The sequence below is a fragment of the Carcharhinus amblyrhynchos genome, chromosome 15 (genome assembly GCF_965287045.1).
Source record: "Carcharhinus amblyrhynchos chromosome 15, sCarAmb.v2.hapA, whole genome shotgun sequence".
In the NCBI taxonomy this organism is placed as follows: domain Eukaryota; kingdom Metazoa; phylum Chordata; class Chondrichthyes; order Carcharhiniformes; family Carcharhinidae; genus Carcharhinus; species Carcharhinus amblyrhynchos.
The window spans coordinates 246,188-268,240 of record NC_137338.1 but is presented as its reverse complement, the minus strand read 5'-3'; the positions used below and the strand labels follow the sequence as shown (position 1 = coordinate 268,240).

At 43.6% G+C, this 22,053-nt stretch overlaps 1 protein-coding gene across 1 annotated transcript in view; it reads left to right on the top strand.

Annotated features, from left to right (window-relative positions):
- Positions 1–22,053, top strand: part of LOC145353476 (cell adhesion molecule 2-like) — a 1,377,372-nt gene that overhangs the window by 1,157,051 nt on the left and 198,268 nt on the right. The window contains exon 2 of the mRNA XM_080204272.1: positions 7,381–7,407. Coding sequence (XP_080060398.1) covers positions 7,381–7,407 — 27 coding nt within the window. The remainder of the gene's footprint in view (positions 1–7,380; positions 7,408–22,053) is intronic.

Genomic DNA, 22,053 nt, shown 5'->3' with positions numbered 1-22,053 from the left:
GAGGCTGCCATTACAGTGTAACATGTTTCCAGAGCTTGTTCCCATCCTCAATGTGAAGATATTGTGAAATGTGCAGGCCTGGCGATGCCGGGATGTATGATCTGGTTGTGTAGAAGGTAACAGATGGGTTGAGAGAGGTAGTGCAGAGGTCAAGCTGGGCAATGTCATTGCCGTGTGACTGACCAGTTGTCTGCAGATGATACAAAGAACATTACAGCACTGGAACAAGCCCTTCAAGGCTGCGCTGACCATGCTGCCCAACTGAACTAAAACCCCCTACCCTTCTGGGGCCCATATCCCTCCATTCCCTTTCTTTTCAGGTATTTGTCAAGACACCCTTTAAAGGTCACTATCGTATCTGCTTCTACTACCTTCCCCGGCAACAAGTTCGACACCCACCATCCTCTGTGTAAGAAATCTGCCTCGTGCATCTCCTTTAAACATTGCCCCTTAGTAATTGACTCTTCCACCCTTGGAAAAAGTTTCTGACTATTCACTCTGTCCGTGCCTCTCATAATCTTGTAGACTTCTATCAGGTCCCTCCCCAACCTCCATCGCTCCAGTGAGAACAAACCAAGTTTCTCTAATCTCTCCTCATAGCTAATGCCCTCCATACCAGGCAACATCCTGGTAAATCTTTTCTGTACCCTCTCCAAAGCCTCCACATCCTTCTGGTGGTGTGGAGACCAGAATTGAACACTATATTCCAAGTGCGGCCTGACAAAAGTTCTATAAAGCTGCAACATGACTTGCCAATTTTTAAACTCAGGCCCAGGCTGATAAAGGCAAGCATGCTGTATGCCTTCTTGACTACCTTCTCCACCTGCATTGCCACTTTCAGTGACCTGTGTGTCTGTACACCCAGATCCCTCTGCCTATCAATAATCCAGGAGTGAGTTATAGACTGGATTCTAATCGAGAGGTTTGGATGATTTATATAGAGAATTGTGGGTATCCTGGAGTCAGTGGTAGGATGGAATCTAATCAATGGTCATGTGAACTTTATATACAGAATAAGTTACCCACAGTGTGTTGTGTAGCTTAGTTCCTGTGTTCCCATTGATTGGGGGAAAGGACGGCTGTGTGCTGGCAATGGGGTTATCAGTAAGATGAGTGCTTCTCGGAGAGGATGATGGCAAGATTGATTTTCCCATACCCTCTGAGAATGCAGTGACCAAGCACATGGGTTCACATGATGTGGAGGAAATTCCTGCTGCACAGCTTGAGGGAGCGTGTTGGTGGCTACGAGATGTTGTCGAGTAGTCGATTAATGCAACAACTGTGAAAAAAAACAGATCTTCACCTTAATGTTACTCATTTCTGAGACCAAATCATTCTTTAACATAAAAACAACTGGATCACTGTAAAAAAAAAAATTAATTTTTTCTAAAACCTGATTAAATGGGTGAAAAGAAAAACAAGAAATCAGAATGTTGGATAGATTTAAACATTTGAATCTTTCCTTGTGGAATTCCTGGCCGGTAATGCCCAGCAATGTGATCTCTTATCTTTACAAGTGGTGAGGTGAAGCTGTCACTTTCAATTTCCTCCTGATTGCTTCACGCTGCCTGTAACCGCCTTGGCAATGTTCAAACAGCGGAATCGCTGAAAGACCACATCAGTAAGGAAACAGATGAAAGGCTGCTGGTTATTGCAACTGACTTATTGCTTTTTTATTATGATTGTTTAATTTTATCTCCTGGTGTTTGCAGGGTTGTTAGCTGGGATTTCACAGTTGACTTGAAGCTGATCTGAAGCTCTGTTTGCTGGGGGTCAGATAAATTACCCTTTCAGTTCCCACTGAGAGACACAAAACCACAGCAAATGGACAGCAAGAAAATTGCAGGGCTGTCGTGGGGAATGAATAGGCTGTTGTTGCCACATTGCGAAGGTTTCAGGCTGATGCGGTTCTTGGCGAGAGGGTGCCTTATTGTTACATATTAGAACAACAATAGCATTTATTGAGCAGTAAAACCATCCCAAAAAACTTCAGAGGAGTGTGAGGTAGATCTGAAACTGAGCCACACAAAGAGATATTCAGACAGGCAATCAGTAAAGTTGATTTATTAGTGTCACAAGTAAGGCTTACATTAACACTGCAGTGAAGTTACTGTGAAAACCCCCTAGTCGCCACAGTCCGGCACCTGTTCGGGTCAGTGCACCCTAATCAACATGTCTTTCAGAGTGTGGGAGGAAACTGGAGCACCCGGAGGAAACCCATGCAGACATGGGGAGAATGTGCAAACTCCACACAGACAGTGACCTGAGGCCAGGAGTTGACATCAGGGATGCTGAAGAGATCAGAATTAGAGAAGCACAGATGTCCTGAAGGGTTGTAAAGATTGGAGGAAGAGGCTGGAGCGGTGAGGATATGGAAGGGATTGAAAAAAGAAAGAACTTGAAAATTGAATTGCTCCTTGACTGGGAGAAAGTGTAGGTCAGCGATGTGAGGGTGAATGGGAATTGTTGTGTGTTTAGATCAGTGTACATTACAACATGTAAATCCCCATTTCCTGCAGTGGCTATTAGAGATTAAATTATCCACCTGGATGAACATTGGCCGCTTGTTGAAACCTTTAATACTGCATAATGGAAAATAACAGCTGTCTGTATAACTCAATCTCATCAGAACAAAGCATCCAAACAAGGAATTTGCAATAAAGAAATTGGATTGCAGTTTAGTGATTTTCTTGACAATACTTCATAGCAGTGGCTGGAAATACATTGTTCCCAATAACAGTCTTCAGCAACTTGCTCTGAGCTGTGCCAATCCAACCTTCTTCTGGGCTCTTTTCTCTAGACCTTATCTGAAACTCTGCTACCTTTCAGTAAAACCCAGTCACCTGGCAAGTCCTGGACCTGCTGAACTACACTAGCTCCCAAACTTCAACTTCCAAACTCTCATCCTTGTGTTGTTATCTCTGTAATCTTCTTCCAACATTACAATACTCTGAGAGCTCTACACTCCACTATTCTGCCTCTTCCAAGTCCTGGACTTTCATTGTTCCATCGTTGGCAGCCGTGTTTCCAGCTGCCTGGGCCCTAAACTCTGAACCTCCTCCACGAAGCTTCCTGTATCTCTACCTTTTCCTCTCCTTTAGGTTTCTCCTTAAAACCTACCTCTTTGACCAAGTATTTGATCACCTCTCTTAGTATCTCCTCCTATAACAGGATTAAATTTTGTTTAATAATGTTCTTATGTAGTGCCTTGGGACTTGTTACCACATTAGAGGTGACATATAAATAGAGTTGTTGTTTAATGTCTCTAAGCTATTTAATAACCAGTTTTGTTATCTTTGTCCAAGATTCAATGTCCCCATAGTTACTGAACGAGCTCACTAGCTCATTCAGCCCAGGGTCTCTTTTGCCATTGCAAGAATGAAAAATGGAACTTGCATTTACAGAGTGATTTGAATAACCTCAGCATGTGCCTTACCTCAATAAATTTGTTTTACAATGTGTTTTGCTTTAGGAAACAGAGCAGCCAGTTTGTACACAGTGGCATGTCCCTCAGCCAGACCCTTCCTCCCACCCTCCAGATACTGGTAGAAACTGGTCAGGGACCAATATCATTTAGTTTAAAGTAGTCAAAGTATGAGGTTCAGGACCCCTGTGTTTTGAATAAAGCCGTATGGTTCCATGAGTTTTGAACAAAGGAAAACAAATTATACAAGTTCCAAAGTTTACTTATTAGTCACAAGTAGGCTTACATGAAATGAAATTACTGTGAAAATCCTCTGGTCACCACACTAGGGCACCTGTTTGAACATAAGAACATAAGAAATAGGAGCAGGAGTAGGCCATCTGGCCCTTCGAGCCTGCCCCGCCATTCAATAAGATCATGGCTGATCTGTCATGGCTCAGTTCCACTTTCCCGCCCTCTCCCCATAACCCTTAATCCCCTCTCTTATCAAAAACCCATCAACCCGCTTCTTAAAAATATTTAGCGAGGCAGCCTCCACCACTTCAACGGGCAGAGAATTCCAGAGATTCACCACCCTTTGAGTGAAGAAGTTCCTCCTCAACTCCGTTCTAAACCGCCCCCCCTTTATCTTGAGGCTGTGCCCCCTAGTCCTACTATCCTTTCTGAGCGGGAAGAGTCTCTCCACCTCTATCCTATCCATCCCATTCATCATCTTGTACGTCTCAATGAGATCTCCCCTCATTCTTCTAAACTCTAACGAGTACAAGCCTAGTTTGGGTACACTAAGGGAGAATTTAGCATGGTCAACGCACCCTAACCAGCACGTCTTTCGGACTGTGAGAGGAAACCAGAGCACCTGGAGGAAACCCAGACAGACACGGGGAGAATGTGCAGACTTCACACAGACAGTGATCCAAGCCTGGAATTGAACCTGAATCTCTGGCACTCTGAGGCAGCAGTGCCAACTGCTGTGCTACTGTCTGCCTAGTTCAGAAAAATAAACCAATTTACCATAATTATCTTGCACTCTAACACTCGGCGTAAGTACAAGGTACATGCAAATTAACAGATGCACTGTAGTTGGACACACCACACTGCAGATGAAACCAAAACTGCTTCCATGGATTTCTCCACAATCCACCCAGCTGTTAGTCCCACTCTAAATCAATTAATCTCACTGAAACTTTCTCATGATGATTTACAATCTCCAGCTTTGAAGATACCTCCTTGGAATTCTCTCCAAAGGTGGGCATTGCCCACATGCCAGGGTGGCACTGCCCAGGTGCCAGGCTGGCATTGCTCAGGTGCAAGGATGGCACTGCTCATTTAGTACTGTCCAAGGGGCACCCATTGCCCTTGGTCTGCTTGGGGGGCCTCAATTGCCTCCAGTTCCACCAGAGAGACCAAATCGCCTGCTCCCTCTTCATGGGAAGCGTGTCTGTTCCTCACTAGTGATGACCTTTCCCAGTCAGATCATAAAGGCAGGCAAGCCCAGACGATTGAGTGCTCGACTCACTAATGACATATCAGTGCTTCTTTAAATAAATTTCAATAAATTAACCTGCCTCTCACCCATTTCCAGCAAGAGGTTGACTGCACCCGAAATCTGGCACTCATAAAATGGTGCCGGTTGTGAAAACCCACGCTAATCGCTTTATGCCCCACTTTATGGCTGCTTTGCGTCTGAAAGCGGGTGCAATGCGATGGTAAACTCCTGGCCGGTGTGTCAGGTGCTTTCCTCATCAAGAGGTGTCTTGTTTATAATTTGTAATGAAGTTTAGCTGAACTTTTACTGACTTCAGTTCAAAATCAGTGAACACAGTGCATGAATTAATCTGTGATCCCACTTGACTTGATTAATCACTGTCACATGTGTTAACATACAGTGAAAAATATTGTTTCTTGCGTGCTAAACAGACAAAGCATACTGTTCATAGAGAAGGAAACATAAGAATGCAGCATGTGGTGTTAGAGTCATGGTAAGAAGTTTCACAACACCAGGTTAAAGTCCAACAGGTTTATTTGGAATCGTGAACTTTCAGAGCGCCTTCATCAGGTGAGTCAAGGAACAGCGCTCTGAAAGCTTGTGATTCCAAATAAACCTGTTGGACTTTAACCTAGTGTTCTCAAACTTCTTACTGCACCCACCCCAGTCCAATACCGGCATCTCCAACTCATGTTACAGTCATAGCTAGTGTGTAGAGAAAGATAACTAAATGTGAGGTAGATCCATTCAAAAGTCTGATGGCAGCAGGGAAGAAGCTGTTCTTGAGTCAGTTGGTACATGTTTTCAGCTTTTGTATCTTTTTACCCATGGAAAAAGGTGGAAGAGAGAACGTCCGGGGTGCGTGGGGTCCTGAATTATGCTGGCAGCTTTGCCGAGGCAGCGGGAAGTGTAGACAGTCAATGGATGGGAGGCTGGTTTGCATGATAGACTGGGCTTCATGTAGATAGAGTTTACACGGAGGTTGGGAGAGGCTGAAACTATACTTAGTTATAAAGTTAGTATCTCCTGAAATAGGAAGTGATAATCTTCACCTCACCTGTTTGGTCGCACTCTCTCCTGTGGGTATGAATTGTCATTTGTAGCTTAAGGACAGAATCCAGGCAGTTCTGTACAGTTCGGAGGAAGTGCTGCATGGTCAGAGGTGCCATTTCTCTGCATATCTGTTGCTGAGGTAGATGTAAAAGAAACCCTGGCACTATTTGAAGAATGCTCAGGAGTTCTTGCAGAAACCTAGTCAGCATTAATCACTGTGACTAAAACAAACAAACAAATCACTCAACTCCTTCACTCTTCGCCTCATTCTCAAATTGCACCTCCTGATGTCAATGACAAATAATTAAGATGTTTGTATAATATTCCTTTCTTGCTTATTTAAATGAAGGAGCTAACCCATGATAAATACATTATGCAAATAAACTAATATTCTGTCTTTCTAGTTTTCATTTTCAAATTAATGTTTGTGAGTTTTTACTATGAAACCTAATATGATATAAAATGACCTCATCAAGTGTGGACTGAGACAATGAGATTTTTTTTTGGGAAGGCGATGGCTTAGTGGTATTATCACCAGATTATTAATGCAGAAACTCAGCTAATGTTCTGGGGACTGGAGTTCGAATCCCACCACAACAGATGATGGAATTTGAATTCAATAAAAAATATCTGGAATTAAGAATCTATTGATGACCATGAAACCATTGTCGATTGTTGGAAAAACCCATCTGGTTCACTAATGTCCTTTAAGGAAGGAAATCTGCTGTCCTTACCCCAGTTTGGCTTACATGTGACTCCAGAACCACAGTAATGTGGTTGACTCTCAACTACATTTATTTGGAGTGTGAGCATGTGTGTGTGTCCATGTGAGTGTGAGTGTGTGTGTGTATGTATGTGAGTGTGTTAGTGTATGTGAGAGTGTGTGTATATGAGTAAATGTGTATATATGAATGTGTGAGATAATGTGTGACAGTGTGAATGTGCGCGTGTGTGTGTGTGTGTGTGTGTGTACATATGGGTGTGAGTGAGTGTGCGTGTGTGTGTTTCAAAGTTATTGGAACAGATGGAGGCCATTCAGCCCTCAAGTTCTGCCATTCAGTCAGACTATGCTCGTCTATTCCTCAACCTCATTTGTCCACCTTTGTTCCGCCTCCTTTTAACATCATTACCCAACAAGCTCGATCGAGCTCAGTCTTGTTCCACCACTGATGGGGTTATTGAAGCAACGTTAGTTAAACTATTGTGTGATGTGTACCCTGTTCCATCTAATATAGTTGCTTGCTTCTAAGAAAGAGTGTCAAGGGAATTGTACCCACTCTGTAATGAATGTGACGCTGCCTGGCAGTCAGTGCAGTTATTGGGGGTACAGTTTCTTTGTGCTTTCACTAAATAAACATCATTCTAACTCATCGTCTCTGTTTTTTTCACCCATTGCTCTCGCTCTTTGTTCTCCCAGTGGCTGCAACGAAGACCAAAACTAAAGGTGAGTGAAACTCCTGATTCTGTTCTGCAATATTCTGAACAAAACGTGATCCATTGGTGTGTTTATTGTGTTTGTAATGAAATGTTTGAAGGACAGCTTTCAGTCTTCCAGAATGTTGGCAAATATAATGCATCGATTCCTATCATGATATCCTGCAGAACTATTGTCTCCTTTGTTGAGTGTACTAGAACGATGTTAACAAGGCCTTATTGCTTAGTTATATCACTCACAGTGTTGTAATGACCCACCACTTTCTATTACACTCCCAATCTGAATTAATCACCTCAGCATGATAACTATCTCTGTTACATCCTACAAGAGTTATCTGTTGCAAGGGTCTGGTATATACCGGATTATCATGGGACTTAGTACAGTGTCACCCACGTAGTGATGTAAGAGAACTAGTATCCAGGAGTCAGTTATTGTTGAACAGAACCATGTGCATGAACAAGCCTGGAGGCAGCTCCGAGCTCGTTTACTCAATATGTACAAAGTTCTTCTGGTAAATAAATACATACAGTTAACCTACTAAAGACTATGAAACCTTCATTGAGACCTAGTGAATGATGTCCAACTGCCCAAAACATGGTAGCAGTGAAACTAAACCTTGCTGCAAGTGAAGGGAAAGATTAAAATCCTGAAAGAGTAAAGAAAACTTCAATGAAGCATTCTGACCCAAAGGAAAGCTCAAGAAGGAGGCACACAGAAGAAAATCGCAAGGGAAAAGCTCCAAAGAAAGGCTTGGAAGTTGAAGTCAGAAATTCTAAATTCCTGGCTGCAGCAGAAGACTCCATAGAATCCCTCTAAAGTCCAGCTTCAATTGCCAGAGTGCAGGGCCAGCAAACTCAGCAGCGGTGAGCTAAACGTTTGAAATTTCAGGATGCACCAGATCCTGAAAAGTATGAAATAATTCAATGTCAGAAACTGCCAATTAATAACTGTCAGAAAAAACAGATTCCCAAGGCAGTATCTGAACACACAATACCCAAACTCCCCCCAAAAAGGAAAGAAGAATTAATAACTTAATTTGGAAGAATTGCTATGAAAGAATCCACTTTAAAGACCAGCAAAGATTAGGATTGGATGCTTTCACAATTCGAAAGTTTCAGGCGTTTGACAAAGTGCCTCACAAGAGGTTATTGCAGAAGGTCAGGGGACATGGAGTTGGGGGTAGGGTGTTAGCGTGGATAGAGGATTGGTTGTCAAATAGGAGGCAGAGAGTGGGGGTCAACGGGTGCTATTCGGATTGGCGGTTGGTGACTAGTAGAGTGCCCCAGGGGTCGGTGCTGGGGCCTCAGCTTTTTACCATTTATATAGATGATCTGGAGGAGGGAACCGAGTGTAGAGTGTCGAAATTTGCTGATGACACCAAGATTGGGGGAACGGCAAATTGTGCGGAGGGTGTGGAGAGTCTGCAGAAGGATCTAGATAGGCTGGGCGAATGGGCCAGGAAATGGCAAATGGAATTTAATGTTGGCAAGTGTGAGGTGGTCCACTTTGGTAGGAAGAATGGTAGGAAGGACTATTACTTACGGGGCGAAAAACTGCAGCAGGCGACGGTGCAGAGGGACCTCGGGGTCCTTGTGCATGAATCGCAAAAACCCAGCCTGCAGGTGCAGCAGGTGGTCAGGAAGGCGAATGGGATGCTGGCCTTCATAGCGAGGGGGATTGAATATAAAAGTAGGGAGGTCTTGCTGCAGCTGTATAGGGCATTGGTGAGGCCGCAGCTGGAGTACTGTGTGCAGTTTTGGTCGCCGCACCTGCGCAAAGATATTTTGGCCTTGGAGGGAGTGCAGAGGAGGTTTACTAGGCTGATACCGGAGTTGAGGGGGTTGAGCTATGAGGAGAGGCTGAATAAACTAGGCTTGTACTCGTTAGAGTTTAGAAGAATGAGGGGAGATCTCATTGAGACGTACAAGATGATGAATGGGATGGATAGGATAGAGGTGGAGAGACTCTTCCCACTCAAAAAAGACAGTAGGACTAGGGGGCACAGCCTCAAGATAAAGGGGGGGCGGTTTAGAACGGAGTTGAGGAGGAACTTCTTCACTCAAAGGGTGGTGAATCTCTGGAATTCACTGCCCGTTGAAGTGGTGGAGGCTGCCTCGCTAAATATTTTTAAGATGCGGGTTGATGGGTTTTTGATAAGAGAGGGGATTAAGGGTTATGGGGAGAGGGCGGGAAAGTGGAACTGAGCCACGACAGATCAGCCATGATCTTATTGAATGGTGGGGCAGGCTCGAAGGGCTAGATGGCCTACTCCTGCTCCTATTTCTTATGTTCTTATGTTCTTATGAAAGCATAGTGCTGTAATGGAGAAGCTGCACTCAGGAAATCCAGTCAGCTTTTCTCACAGCTTAGTGTGAGCATCTTTTCAGCAGGAGTCCACCTAAACTGGCATGAGCAGGTAAATCCTTTGGCAGCAATCTTACCGGCTCACCAGTCCATCAGTGTGGCAAGACGGTAAGATCTCGACAGAGGCAAAAGACCAAGTTTGCACTCAGTTTCTTGCCTCTCACGCTATTACCAGTCCTGTCAAACTGACATAACTGGCCTCATGTCTGGGAAACGCGTGGGGCTGATTTAAATATCTATTAGTTAATTTATATATGATTAGTGCATCCAGATCGCATTCCGATCACTTTCCCTACTGGTGACGATCACACGTTGCCTCATTTTATTTCCTAGGTGTCATAACAATTGATTTTTTTCTCTTGCCGTAAAATTGGGTCTGAAACACTCCCATTTTCACGCTTGCTCAGCACTTCAAATCTTTTTGATATGATTTATCTTCAAACAGTGACACCATCTTGAATTTTAACTCCTTCTGAAAGGTTAGTCTGCCATGGATCAAAAATCCAACTTTCTAAATCAGTTTGGACTTATTCAGGGTCTAAAGTTAATGGAAAACAGGACTTCATGGAGAACAGAAATCAGCTCCAAATAGAAATTTAGAATAAGTCCAATTAATATGTTTTATACTCATCAGGTGAACTTAGTGATGAGGTAATCCTATTTATTGTAATATGATGATGAAACCTAAACTAGCTGCAATGAAACATTAAAAGCCTTTGATGAATATATTAACCTTCAAGTTGTGGAGTACTCAGAGCTTAAAAAGAGGCATAGAAAGCACAAAGGGATAGGGGATACTCACGCAAATTACACACGGGCACCAGAAAGGCTGGGAATGTTCCAGAAGTCTCAAAAATATATCGTTTTGAAAATCTTGAGACATTATCTAAATTGCAGCAGCAAGTGACAGTGTGGAGTGAGCAGCTGGCTATGAGTGAAGGAAAGCTATCTGATGGAACCTAAAATTAACAAATCCTGCAAAAGTAAAATAAGGTTGAAAAATGTTTCTATCAGAACTGAATTGGAAGATTGAAACTCAAGATTCAAGTCGAGTACATATCTTTGGAAATGCATAAGGTACTAAAACCATCAAGGAACTAAACTGAACAGATAGATTTCTGAGGTGTCGCAGGGAAATAAGAAACAGGATCCAAAGCTGAAGAAAATGGTTGTACATTTGAAGAAAACCTGAAAAAACATTCCAGGGGAGATTTTACAGCCTTGCTCATCACAAAACCATAAAATCCCACCCGAAGTCAATAGACCTTCCCATTGTGCACCCCTCGCCCGCTCCGATCCCTGTGGAGGGCGGGGTGATAAGATTCCAGCTGATTTTTCCAAGGAGATTTGTGAAGAGGTGAAAATCAAGAACAGGGAGTGGCAAGAGAAAGTGGGCATTCCTATAGAAGAATGTGAGGAGTCTCAAAAACACTGATCAGAAGCACAATTGGAGTGTGAGCTCAAACAAGAGCAAAGAGAGAAATTCCATCAGTCCAGAAAAACCCATCCATGTAGAGAATCAACTTTCACACGTGACAGATACGTCTGATAAGGAAAAGCAAGAACTATAGAGAATATTGGAATCTTGCTCACACAAAATAAAACACTTGAAAAAGGATTTGAAATGCTGAAGTGGTGAACTTGTGAAAAAGATCAACAAAAATGAATATCTAATTAAAACGTGCGGAACTTCAAAGGTCAGAAATCTCTGGAAGCATTGTTTAAAATGTCGGGAACAGGAGAAGGAATTGGTGACCAATCAGAACACTGCATTAACAACCAGAACTGAGACAGTTCTTGAACTTTGATCCAAGGTGAACATTCCTGAAGGATGAGATGCCCAGCGTCAAACAGCAAATCCAGACTTTAAAAACAGGAGAATTCTGTGGAACGGATTGAGGATCTGATGGTGGATTGAAAGAGTCAAAGGAGTAATCGGTAAACACGGAAGGAAGATTGGAACTGGAACTGAGGGTCCAGGTGAAATTGTGAAACGTATAAAAGAGTTCTGCAGAAAACTCTGAAACAAAAACTCAACTGCTGAGCTGAATAAAAAATTCATCATCTCAACAAACTGCTGGGAATGAGGAAAATGATCAACAAATCCCTAAAAGTTGTGAATAAATGGGAATGAAGATCCCATTGCTGAAACATGACCTTCCACACACATGGCAGTGAGCCAGGAGGTGAGAGAAGAGGAAAAGGTGCTAAGCCAATCACCACCCCAGAAACAAAAAGGGAGAAATGATGGAATAACCATCACCACAACTGACAAACCAGCAAAGAGCAAACCAAAAAGGAGGATGAATAGATGTCAAACGTCAGGACAATCCCCCAATCAACAGAGTTTACCTGCGAGGACAGGGTCCACCATTCCTCCTACAGCGCTGTGAATGACTTAGGGAAGAGTTTGAAGGCTTCCAGACCAACTGGATCTATGGAGATTCAGAGGGCGGAACTTTCCCATCCCCCCCCCCCCCCCCCCCACCACAGGAATTGTTGCCAGCGTGTTACGGACCATGCAGAGGCCCATTGACCTCAGGCAGGGTTTTCCAGTCTCGGGGCGAGTGCGTCCCGAAAATCCCCCCCAGAGACTTGAAATGAGGAGATGAAGATGGAAATAAGAATGCAAATACAATAAATTAGAATAATCTGAAATACGTTGGATAAAGATTTGGGGGGAATCTGGCACATACAGTGTTAACCTAGAAGGTAGTGGCACAGTGGCTTTGTCACTGGACTAGTAATCCGGGGGAAGAGGGTGGGGTTAATGCTCTAGAGGCGTGGGTTCAATCTCACTATGACACACAGTGAAATTTAAATTCAATTAAAAAATCTGAAATTAACAGTAAGAATTGAAAGTAAGTCACCAGGAAGGGAATCTGCTATCCTGATCTATCAGGTCTATATATAATTACAGACCCACAGTAATGTGGTTGACTCTTAACCCTGTTGTATCAAACTCCTAAAATATCTCAAAGGAATAAAGTCAAAAGTGAAGAGTAGAGTAAGACTCCAAGCATAAAGAGAGGAAGCTGTTAGAACCAAACTTGGAACAAAGTGGGCTTGCAAAAAACCAGAAAATCTAAGGAGACAACCAAAGGTGTGTAGCTCTTTACTACGGGTGGACAAGGCAGTGGTGTTCTGTTAGTATGGCGAAATATCTGACAGCATGGAAGGTGAAACTTGAAATCACATGGTGATCCAGGGGAGGGGCGGGGTGCAGAACATCAAAAGGAGAGACTGAAGTTGATCCTTGTTAAAGATATCCAGATGAATGCATAGTTTGGGAGCAAGTTCTTCAAGAGTGGAGATTAGAAACTCAAGTTAAAAGACAGACCATCTGTAAGACTGATGACTCATAGTTTGACAAGCCTCTGGGGAGAATTAATGAGAAATCCATAGAAGTTATTTGGGTGGCACCTGCCATTTAGTTTCAGAGTGTGGTGTATCTGACCACAGGTCATCTTTTTGTTTACATGGACTGAATAGTTCTCTAAAACATTAACGTATAAGGTAGATTTTGTAACTTGTGTTATCCTTATGAATCTGTATATATCCATGAAGGTGTAGTGGGGTAAATGAGTCATGTAAAGTTAATCTTTTTCTTGTCTATCAAATGTTTTATTCTTTTGTTGAAAGTATTTCAGCAGATTCTGTGACTGCCCCGTGCCCTCTGCCCCACGCTGTCATTATTGGTCACCTGTGCTGCGCCCCACACCAATCGGAAATTAAATAGTCTGTGTTACTGATTGGCTGCTTCTTGAGTGTCAATGGAACAGCCCCTTTTCCCATGTCCAATACTTTCATGGCTAATAAAGAAAATCTTCAAAGAAAATTAAAAAAGAACAATTTTGTTTACTGCTCTGCTGCTTTCTCTCCAGGGTCAGTCCCTGCAGTATGCTGGAATTAATCTTTCATTACTAAAGACCCCTGGGTGTCCTACCCTCATTATAAAACTCATAATTATAACATTCTCTCAGTTACATATCCTATCCTCATTATAAAAGCTGCCAATAACATCAACAACAACTCGCAATTTATATAATGTCTTTAATGTTGAAGAACATCCCAAGGTGCTTCACAGAGAGATAATCAAACAGAAATTGATGCCAAGCTGATGAAGGAGACTTTAGGAAGGTTGAATACAGGTTTGGTTAAAGTGCTGTGTGTTAAGGAGGGTCGTGGAGGAGCCGGGCAGCGTTATTTAGACAAGACATTGCATCACGCTGTGTTTATGACTGGTGCCAGTGGGGGTGATGGGAGGGAGACATGCAAGAGAGCTTTATAAAACAACCTCAGTTTATATTTCTGATGTGCTTCTTGGCCTTCTCACGGGTAATTAAGGATAGGCAACAACTGCTGGCCTTTCCAGCGAGGCTCACATTCCAGGAATGTATGTATAAAAAATTCCGAGTGTCCCCTGACCTAAACTGACTGCCTGTTGAGTTACATCCTGATTTTAACATTCTCTCCCTTCAAATGGGGGAAGGGATTTGGTGTGAGCTCACAGACTGGCAGCAGGATTTTGGATGTGTTTAAAGTGGCAGTGGGTTAGAACGTGGGGGCAAGGTCATTGGAATAGTCAGATTTAGAGGGAGCAAGGATGAAGCTTTCAACAGCTAATGAGCTGGAACGGGAGCAAAGTGAGAGCGTGGAGCAAGTGGGAGCAGTATGACAATGTGTTGGACTGAGGATCAAATATAAAAGCAAGGTCGCAAACAAAAGAACTAATTTCCGACTGCTGAAAGTGAGAGAGAGATGAAACCAAGAACTCAGAAATGGAGTTGGGACAGGGATGAGAATTGTGGCTTCAGTCTTTCCAATATTTCATTGAAGGAAATTTCAGCTGATTTAATGTCTGGATGTCAGGTAGACAATGGTGATGGTGAGATAGAGTGGGGTACCCTCAGTGTACAGTGAAAACTGACACAGTAGATGATGTGATGGAGGTGTGAAACAGGAGGGGATAGAGCATGGATCCTTAGGGGACAGCAGAGGTTCCAGTGAGGGAGCTGTCACCAGTGTGATTGATTTTTGGAAAATCATGTCTCACAAATTTAATGGAGTTTTTTGAAGGGGTAACCAAGAAGGTAGATGAGGGCAGTGCAGCTGATGTTGTCGACATGGACTTTAGCAAGGCCTTTGACAAGGTACTGCGTGGTAGGTTGTTGCATAAAGTTAAATCTCACAGGATCCAGGGTGAGGTATCTAAATGGATACAAAATTGGCTTCTTGACAGAATCCAGAGGGTGGTTATAGAGAGTTGTTTTTTCAAACTGGAGGCCTGTGACCAGCGGTGTGCCTCAGGGATCAGTGCTGGGCCCACTGTTATTTGTCATTTATATTAAAAATTTGGATGAGAATATAGGAGGCATGGTTAATAAGCTTGCAGATGACACCAAGATTGGTGGCATAGTAGACAGTAAAGAAGGTTATCTCGGATTGCATCGGGAACTTGATCCAGTGATCTGACGAATGGCAGATGGAGTTTAATTTAGATAAATGCGAGGTGATGCATTTTGGTAGATTGAACCAGGGCAGGACTTACTCAGTTAATGATAGGACATTGGGGAGAGTTACAGAACAAAGAGATCTAGGGGTACATGTTCATAGCTCCTTGGAAGTGGAGTCACAGGTGGACAGAGTGGAGAAGAAGGCATTCAGCATGCTTGGTTTCATTGGTCAGAATATTGAATACAGGAGTTGGGACGTCTTGTTGAAGTTGTACAAGACATTGGTAAGGCCACACTTGGAATACTGTGTGCAATTCTGGAATGGATATTACTAAATTAGAAAGAGTGCAGAAAAGATTTACTAGGATGCACTAGGACTTGGTGATTTGAGTCATAAGGAGAGGCTGGATAGACGGGGACATTTTTCCCTGAAGTATAAGAGGCTTGTGGATGATCTTATAGAGGTCTATAAAGTAATGATGAGCGTAGATCAGCTAGATAGTCAATATCTTGTCCCAAGGGTAGGGGAGTCTACACTAGGTGAGTGTCTGAAACGAGCTGCCAGAGATAGTAGTAGAGGCAGGTACAATTTTATCTTTTAAAAAGCATTTGGACAGTTACATGTCTAAATTGGGTACAGAGGGATATAGGCCAAACACAGGCAATTGGGACTAGGTTAGTGGCAAAAACTGGGCAACATGGGCTGAAGGGCCTGTTTCCATGCTGAAAACTTCTATAACTCTGAGTGTTTTATTCCTTGCTTGCTGAACAGTGCAAGGTGTTTGTTGAGCAGAAATGCTGCAGTGAAGTTTCTTTATCACAGTGTAGGTATGTGAATGGCTTTTTTACTGGACTGTGTGGTTAAAATGAGATTGCTGTACCCACTCTGGTGGCAGGGCAGCAGTTACAATTACAGAACAGTAACATGCCAACGACTCCATGCTAGTGTTTGTGTTCCATCCCCCCCATCCTCCTTCACCTAAACTTATCTGCTCATTCCAGTAATTCTATGTTGAGGAAGACTGGGTCTGAAACTTGCCTATACCTTCAAACAAGTTGATTTCTGACACAGCAATGGCAAGTCAGAGACTCTCCCAGTTCCTATTTCCCTCAGTGGGCCAGGTGTCCCCATTCTACATGTACCAACAGCCATCACTTGTTCCACAATGCAATTCTTCACAAAGTCATTGCCTTTAGGCCTGTACAATGGTAAGATACTGGCACTATTAACATATCCTCGCCTGGTTGCCATCCAGTGATGGAGGTCCCTGGTAAAGATGTGTCTATGTGGGAGCTCTCTCCCCCTTACCACTGGGACTTGTGGTGGGGGGGTGTGGTTTACAGAAGTCCAATGTGTCCTTTCACACACTCCTAAGATGCCCGCATTCTTGCGGCTGTGTTGATGCTGCGGACTCTTTGTTTAGAAGTTGTAATAGCGTACATCGTCTTTTCAGTTATTTAAAAAAACCTTTCATTAGAGCTTTGTCTACACTTCAGTGCCACACTCCTGATCTCGGAGCACCCAGTGCAGAGAGGGGTGGGGAATGAGGAAGGCCCTTCTCATGAACCTGCTCTGGGCCTCACCAACAGGAAATACTGCAAAATCTCAGCAGGTCTGGCAGCATCTATGAGGAGAGAAAAGCACTCTGAGGAAGGGTCATCCAGACTTTGGCTCTATTCTCTCCACACAGAAGCTGTCAGTCCTGCTGAGATTTTCCAGCATGTTTTGTTTTGTTTCTGATTCCCAGTGGTGGGCGACCGAGAGGGTCATTCCAGCTTACTGTCCGTCCCTCTTCTGCAGCTAAGTGTGTGACAGGGTGTCCTGGGAGAGGGAGAACATGTAGTTCACTGGCACAGTTGGTCTTGTTGTGGAAATGCTGGCGTTGGACTGGGGTAAACACAGTAAGAAGTCTCACAACACAGGTCTTCAACCTGGTGTTCGAGACATCTTACTGCAGTTTGGTCTTTCCATGCTTGGTGGGCACAGTGGGGGCTGAGGTGGCGTACTGAGCTCATTAATCACAGTTTGGTTTGATGTTTTAAGTTTCCTCCGCAATTTGTTGATGTTTGATACGGTGTCCCTTTAAGGGACTGCTCTTGTGATTTGTCCCTTGGTTTGATTAGTTTAGAATTGTACAATGCAGAAGGAGGACATTTGGCCCATCAAGTTAGTTTAATTGTTTCAAGCTAAGATAGCATCAACACATCCTTCCATTTCTTTCTCCCTTGTGTGTGGCACGGTGGCACAGCAGTCAGCATTGCTGCCTCACAGCGCCAGAGACCCTGGTTCAGTCCTGGCCTTGGGTCACTGTCTGTGTGGAGTCTGCACGTTCTCCCTGTGTCTGTGTGGGTTTCCTCCGGATGCTCCGGTTTCCTCCCACAATCCAGAGGTGTGCAGGTTAGGTTGATTGGCCGTGCTAAATTGTCCCTCAGTGTTAGGAGGACTAGCTAGGATAAATGTATGGGACTAAGGCTTGGCTGGGATTGTGGTCTGCGCAGGCTAGATGGGCAGAATGGCCCACTCCTGCACTGTAGGGATTCAATGATTTTACTTGTGTTATTTAGTGATAAATGTGGGCATGCTGTTTACCTCAAAACTTTCATCTTCTACATTCTACAATCTCACCACTTTCTTGTTAGAAGTCTTTTATCGGATTACACTGCGCTATCTCCTTCCCAATGCTTCATCCCTGATGTGTAGTGGTCTGTTCAGAGTTCCAGCTTTGCCTCACTTCTATTTATCATCTGCCTCTCATCTCCAAACACCAGTCAATTTGCACACACACACACTGATGTCTGCTGAGCTGATTGGCCCTGGGTTAGCCATGGTTCTGCCTGACTATCTCTCCAATGTGAGGTCTGGCTTGCCAAAGTTGAATGTATAATCTTTGGAATTGTCGGCATTTTTGAATTGCTGGCTTTCCCATCACCAACCGTATTGCTGCCAGCTGAAAACTCCATCATCCGACCAGCAATCCTGTCCCTCCCAGTCACCAGCTGTCAGTCATTGTGATTGCATTTATTACTCGAGGAACAGTTTGAACCAATTCCCCTCCCTCACAGCCCAATTAATCCAGAAAGCAGCAGATGGCACACTCCCATTAGCCCGCCTGCTTTCTCCAAACTTTCCAACTGCTTTTTCTCCTCTTCCACTCCTTCCCCTGGTCTCACGCCCCAAGCTCAGTCAATGCCACATGTTCGGGGTGCTGTCCTCGCTCTGGGTTCCAACTGATCTCCCCCTCCCTTCACTCTGGTGTTAAGGGTGGGAACACCTCCAGACTTACCCTGGAATCCAGGAAGTGAAGGTTCTTTCCCGAGATACAATCAGACAACCTGGAATAAAACCAATTTCTTCATTCATTTCAACACTTTTGCTTATTAGTGATAATAAAATTAGAGATTGAGCAGTTCTACTCATTGCTGGACCCGTGTCAAAATTGGCAACTGAGTTTGACATCATTCCATTGGATAGTAACACATCCCAAATATGGACAGGGTCACTGAGTGGACAGGGTCATTCGTAAGAACATAAGAACTAGGAGCAGGAGTAGGCCCTCAAGCCTGCTCCACCATTCAATAAGATCATGGCTGATTTTTTGTGGACTCAGCTCCACTTACCCACCCACTCACCGTAACCCTTAATTCCTTTACTGTTCAATAATCTATCTATTTTGGCCTCAACTGCTTCACTGGGCAGGGAATTCCACAGATTCACAACCCTTTGTGTGAAGAAGTTCCTCCTCAACTCAGTCCTAAATCTGCTCCCTGTTATTTTGAGGCCATGCCCCCTAGTTCTAGTTTCACCCGCCAGTGGAAACAACTTCCCTGCTTCTATCTTATCTATTCCCTTCATAATCTCATATGTTTTTATAAGATTTCCCCTCATTCTTCTGAATTCCAATGAGTATAGCCCCAGTCTACTCAGTCTCTCCTCAGAAGCCAAACCTCTCAACTCCGGAATCAACCTAGTGAATCTCCTCTGCTCCCCCTCCAGAGCCAGTCTATCCTTTCTCAAGTAAGGAGACCAAAACTGTACACAGTACTCCAGGTGTGGCCTCACCAGCACCTTATACAGCTGCAATGTAACCTCACTGTTTTTAAACTCCATCCCTCTAGCAATGAAGGACAAAATTCCATTTGCCTTTTTAATTACCCGCTGCACCTGCAAACCAACTTGAGATTCCTGCACAAGGACACCCAGGTCCCTCTGCACAGCAGCATGCTGCAATTTTTTACCATTTAAATAATAGTCTATTTTGCTGTTATTCCTCCCAAAATGGATGACCTCACATTTACCAACATTGTTCTCCATCTGCCAGACCCTCGCCCTCTCACTTAAACTATCTATATCCCATTGCGGACTTTCAGCGCCATCTGCACACTTTGCTCTGCCACTCATCTTAGTGTCATCTGTGAATTTTGACACACTACACCTGGTCATCATATAAATAGTAAACAATTGCGGTCACAACACTGATCCCTGAGGCACAGCACTAGTCACTGATCACCAACCAGAAAAACACCCATTTACCCCCATTCTCTGCTTTCTGTCAGTTAACCAATCCTCTCTCCATGCTAACACATTACCCGTAACACTGTGCACCTTTATCTTATGTAGCAGTCTTTGGTGTGGCACCTTGTCAAATGCCTTCTGGAAATCCAGATACACCATATCCACAGGTTCCCCATTCTCCACCGCATATGTAATGTTCTCAAAGAATTTCACCAAATTAGTCAAACATGATCTATCCTTTGTGAACCCATGCTGTGTCTTACCAATGGGACAATTGTCATCCAGAAGTCTCATTATTTCTTCCTTACTGATAGATTTAAGCATTTTCCCTCCTACAGAAGTTAAGCTAATCTCCTATAGTTACTCGCCTTTTGTCAATCTCCTTTTTTAAACAGTGGTGTCACATTTGCAGTTTTCCGATCTGTGGGAACCACCCCAGAGTCCAGTCAATTTCGGTAAATTACCACGGGTGCATTTGCTATTTCTCCTGCCATCTCTTCGTATACTGGGGTGCATTCCATCAGGAGACTTGTCTTCCTTTAGCCCCATTAACTTCCCAACACTACCTCTTTTGTGATAATGATAGTTTCTGGGACCTCACCTGTCACAGCCTTCCTGTCATCAGTTTTTGGCATGTTATTTGTGTCTTCCACTGTGAAGACCGACACAAAATATCTGTTCAATGCCTTAGCCATTTTCTCATTTCCCATTATTACATCCCCCTTCTCATCCTCTAAGGACCAATGTTTACTTTATCCATTCTTTTTTGTTTTATATACTTGTAGAAACTTTTGCTATGTTTTTATATTCTGAGCTAGTTTACTCTCATAATCTATCTTACTTTTCTTTAAAGCTTTTTTCTTGGCTTTCTGTTGACCTTTGAAGATTTCCCAGTTTGATACCCTCCTTTATTTCCTTCGATATCCATGGCTGATTATCTCTTTTTCTACAGTCCTTCCTTATCACTGGTATATACTTTTGCTGAGCACTATGAACGATCGCTTTGAAAGTCCTCCACTGTTCCTCAATTGTCCCACCATAAAGCTTTTGCTCCCAGTCTATCTTAGCCAAAGCCTCATCCCTTTGTAGTGTCCTTTGCTTAAGCACAAGACACTGGGATTGGATTTTACCTTCTCACGCTCCATCTGTATTTTAAATTCAACTATACTGTGATCGCTTCTTCCGAGGGGATCCCTAACTGTAAGATCATTAATTATTCCTGCCTCATTACAGAGGACTGGATCTAGAATACCTTGCTCCCTCATAGGTTCCATTACGTACTGTTCAAGGAAGCTATCGCAGATACATTCTATGAACTCCTCCTCAAGGCTGCCTCAACCGACCTGGTTTCAGGAGTGGGCAGGGTCACTCTGAGAGTGGACAGGGTCACTGAGGGTGGAAAGAGTCACTCTGAGAGTGGACAGAGTCTCTCAGAGAGCTATGAATACTGTTGCAACACAAGCATCCCTGTAAACAAACACCTGGATTCTAGGTTTAACACAGCAAATAATTTTGCTCACATGATGCTGGATCTTGCAGTTTTGCAACACCTGTTGTGACTTTGTCATTTGGATAAAGAATTGAAACTCTGACTTCCCTATCCTGGAACTGCTTACATTTCGATGTAGAGATACAGCCACAGCTGGCCATAGCTTTTGTCCAGCCAACACTCCAAAAAACAGAGACCATGCTTGCCTCTAGGGGACAGCACAGAGCACAGCGGGTTAGCACTGCTGCCTCACAGAGCCAGGGACCCGGGTTCGATTCTCAGCTTGGGTCGCTGACTGTGTGGAGTTTGCACATTCTCCCCGTGTCTGTGTGGGTTTCCTCCAGTTGCTCCAGTTTCCTCCCACATTCCAAAAATGTTCAGCTTAGGTGGATTGGCCATGCTCAATTGGCCCTTCGTGTCAGGGGCATTATCAGGGTAAATACATAGGATTAAAGGGATGGTGCAGACTCGATGGGCTGAATGACCTCCTTCTATACTGTAGGGATTCTATGATAGTTACGAGCTAGCCAACCACCATGAGCTAACTTTCCAATACCAGGGTGAGACACAGAAATGCTGGTTACAGTCTGCAATCCAACAGCTTCTCACAAACTGAACACAAAGAGCTCTGGATACCTTGGAGCTGTCAATCAACCTCCAGTTTGAAAGGGTTGTAAAACTCCAGGACATTGCATAAGGCCCCGATTTAAAACAAACACATTATACAGCAACGATACACACACAAACAGCCCTGCTTAAAAAAACTGCGGAGAAACAGGATTCAAATACATTTTAGTAATTGCACAATGGTCTCACAGTAACTCACAGCCTGT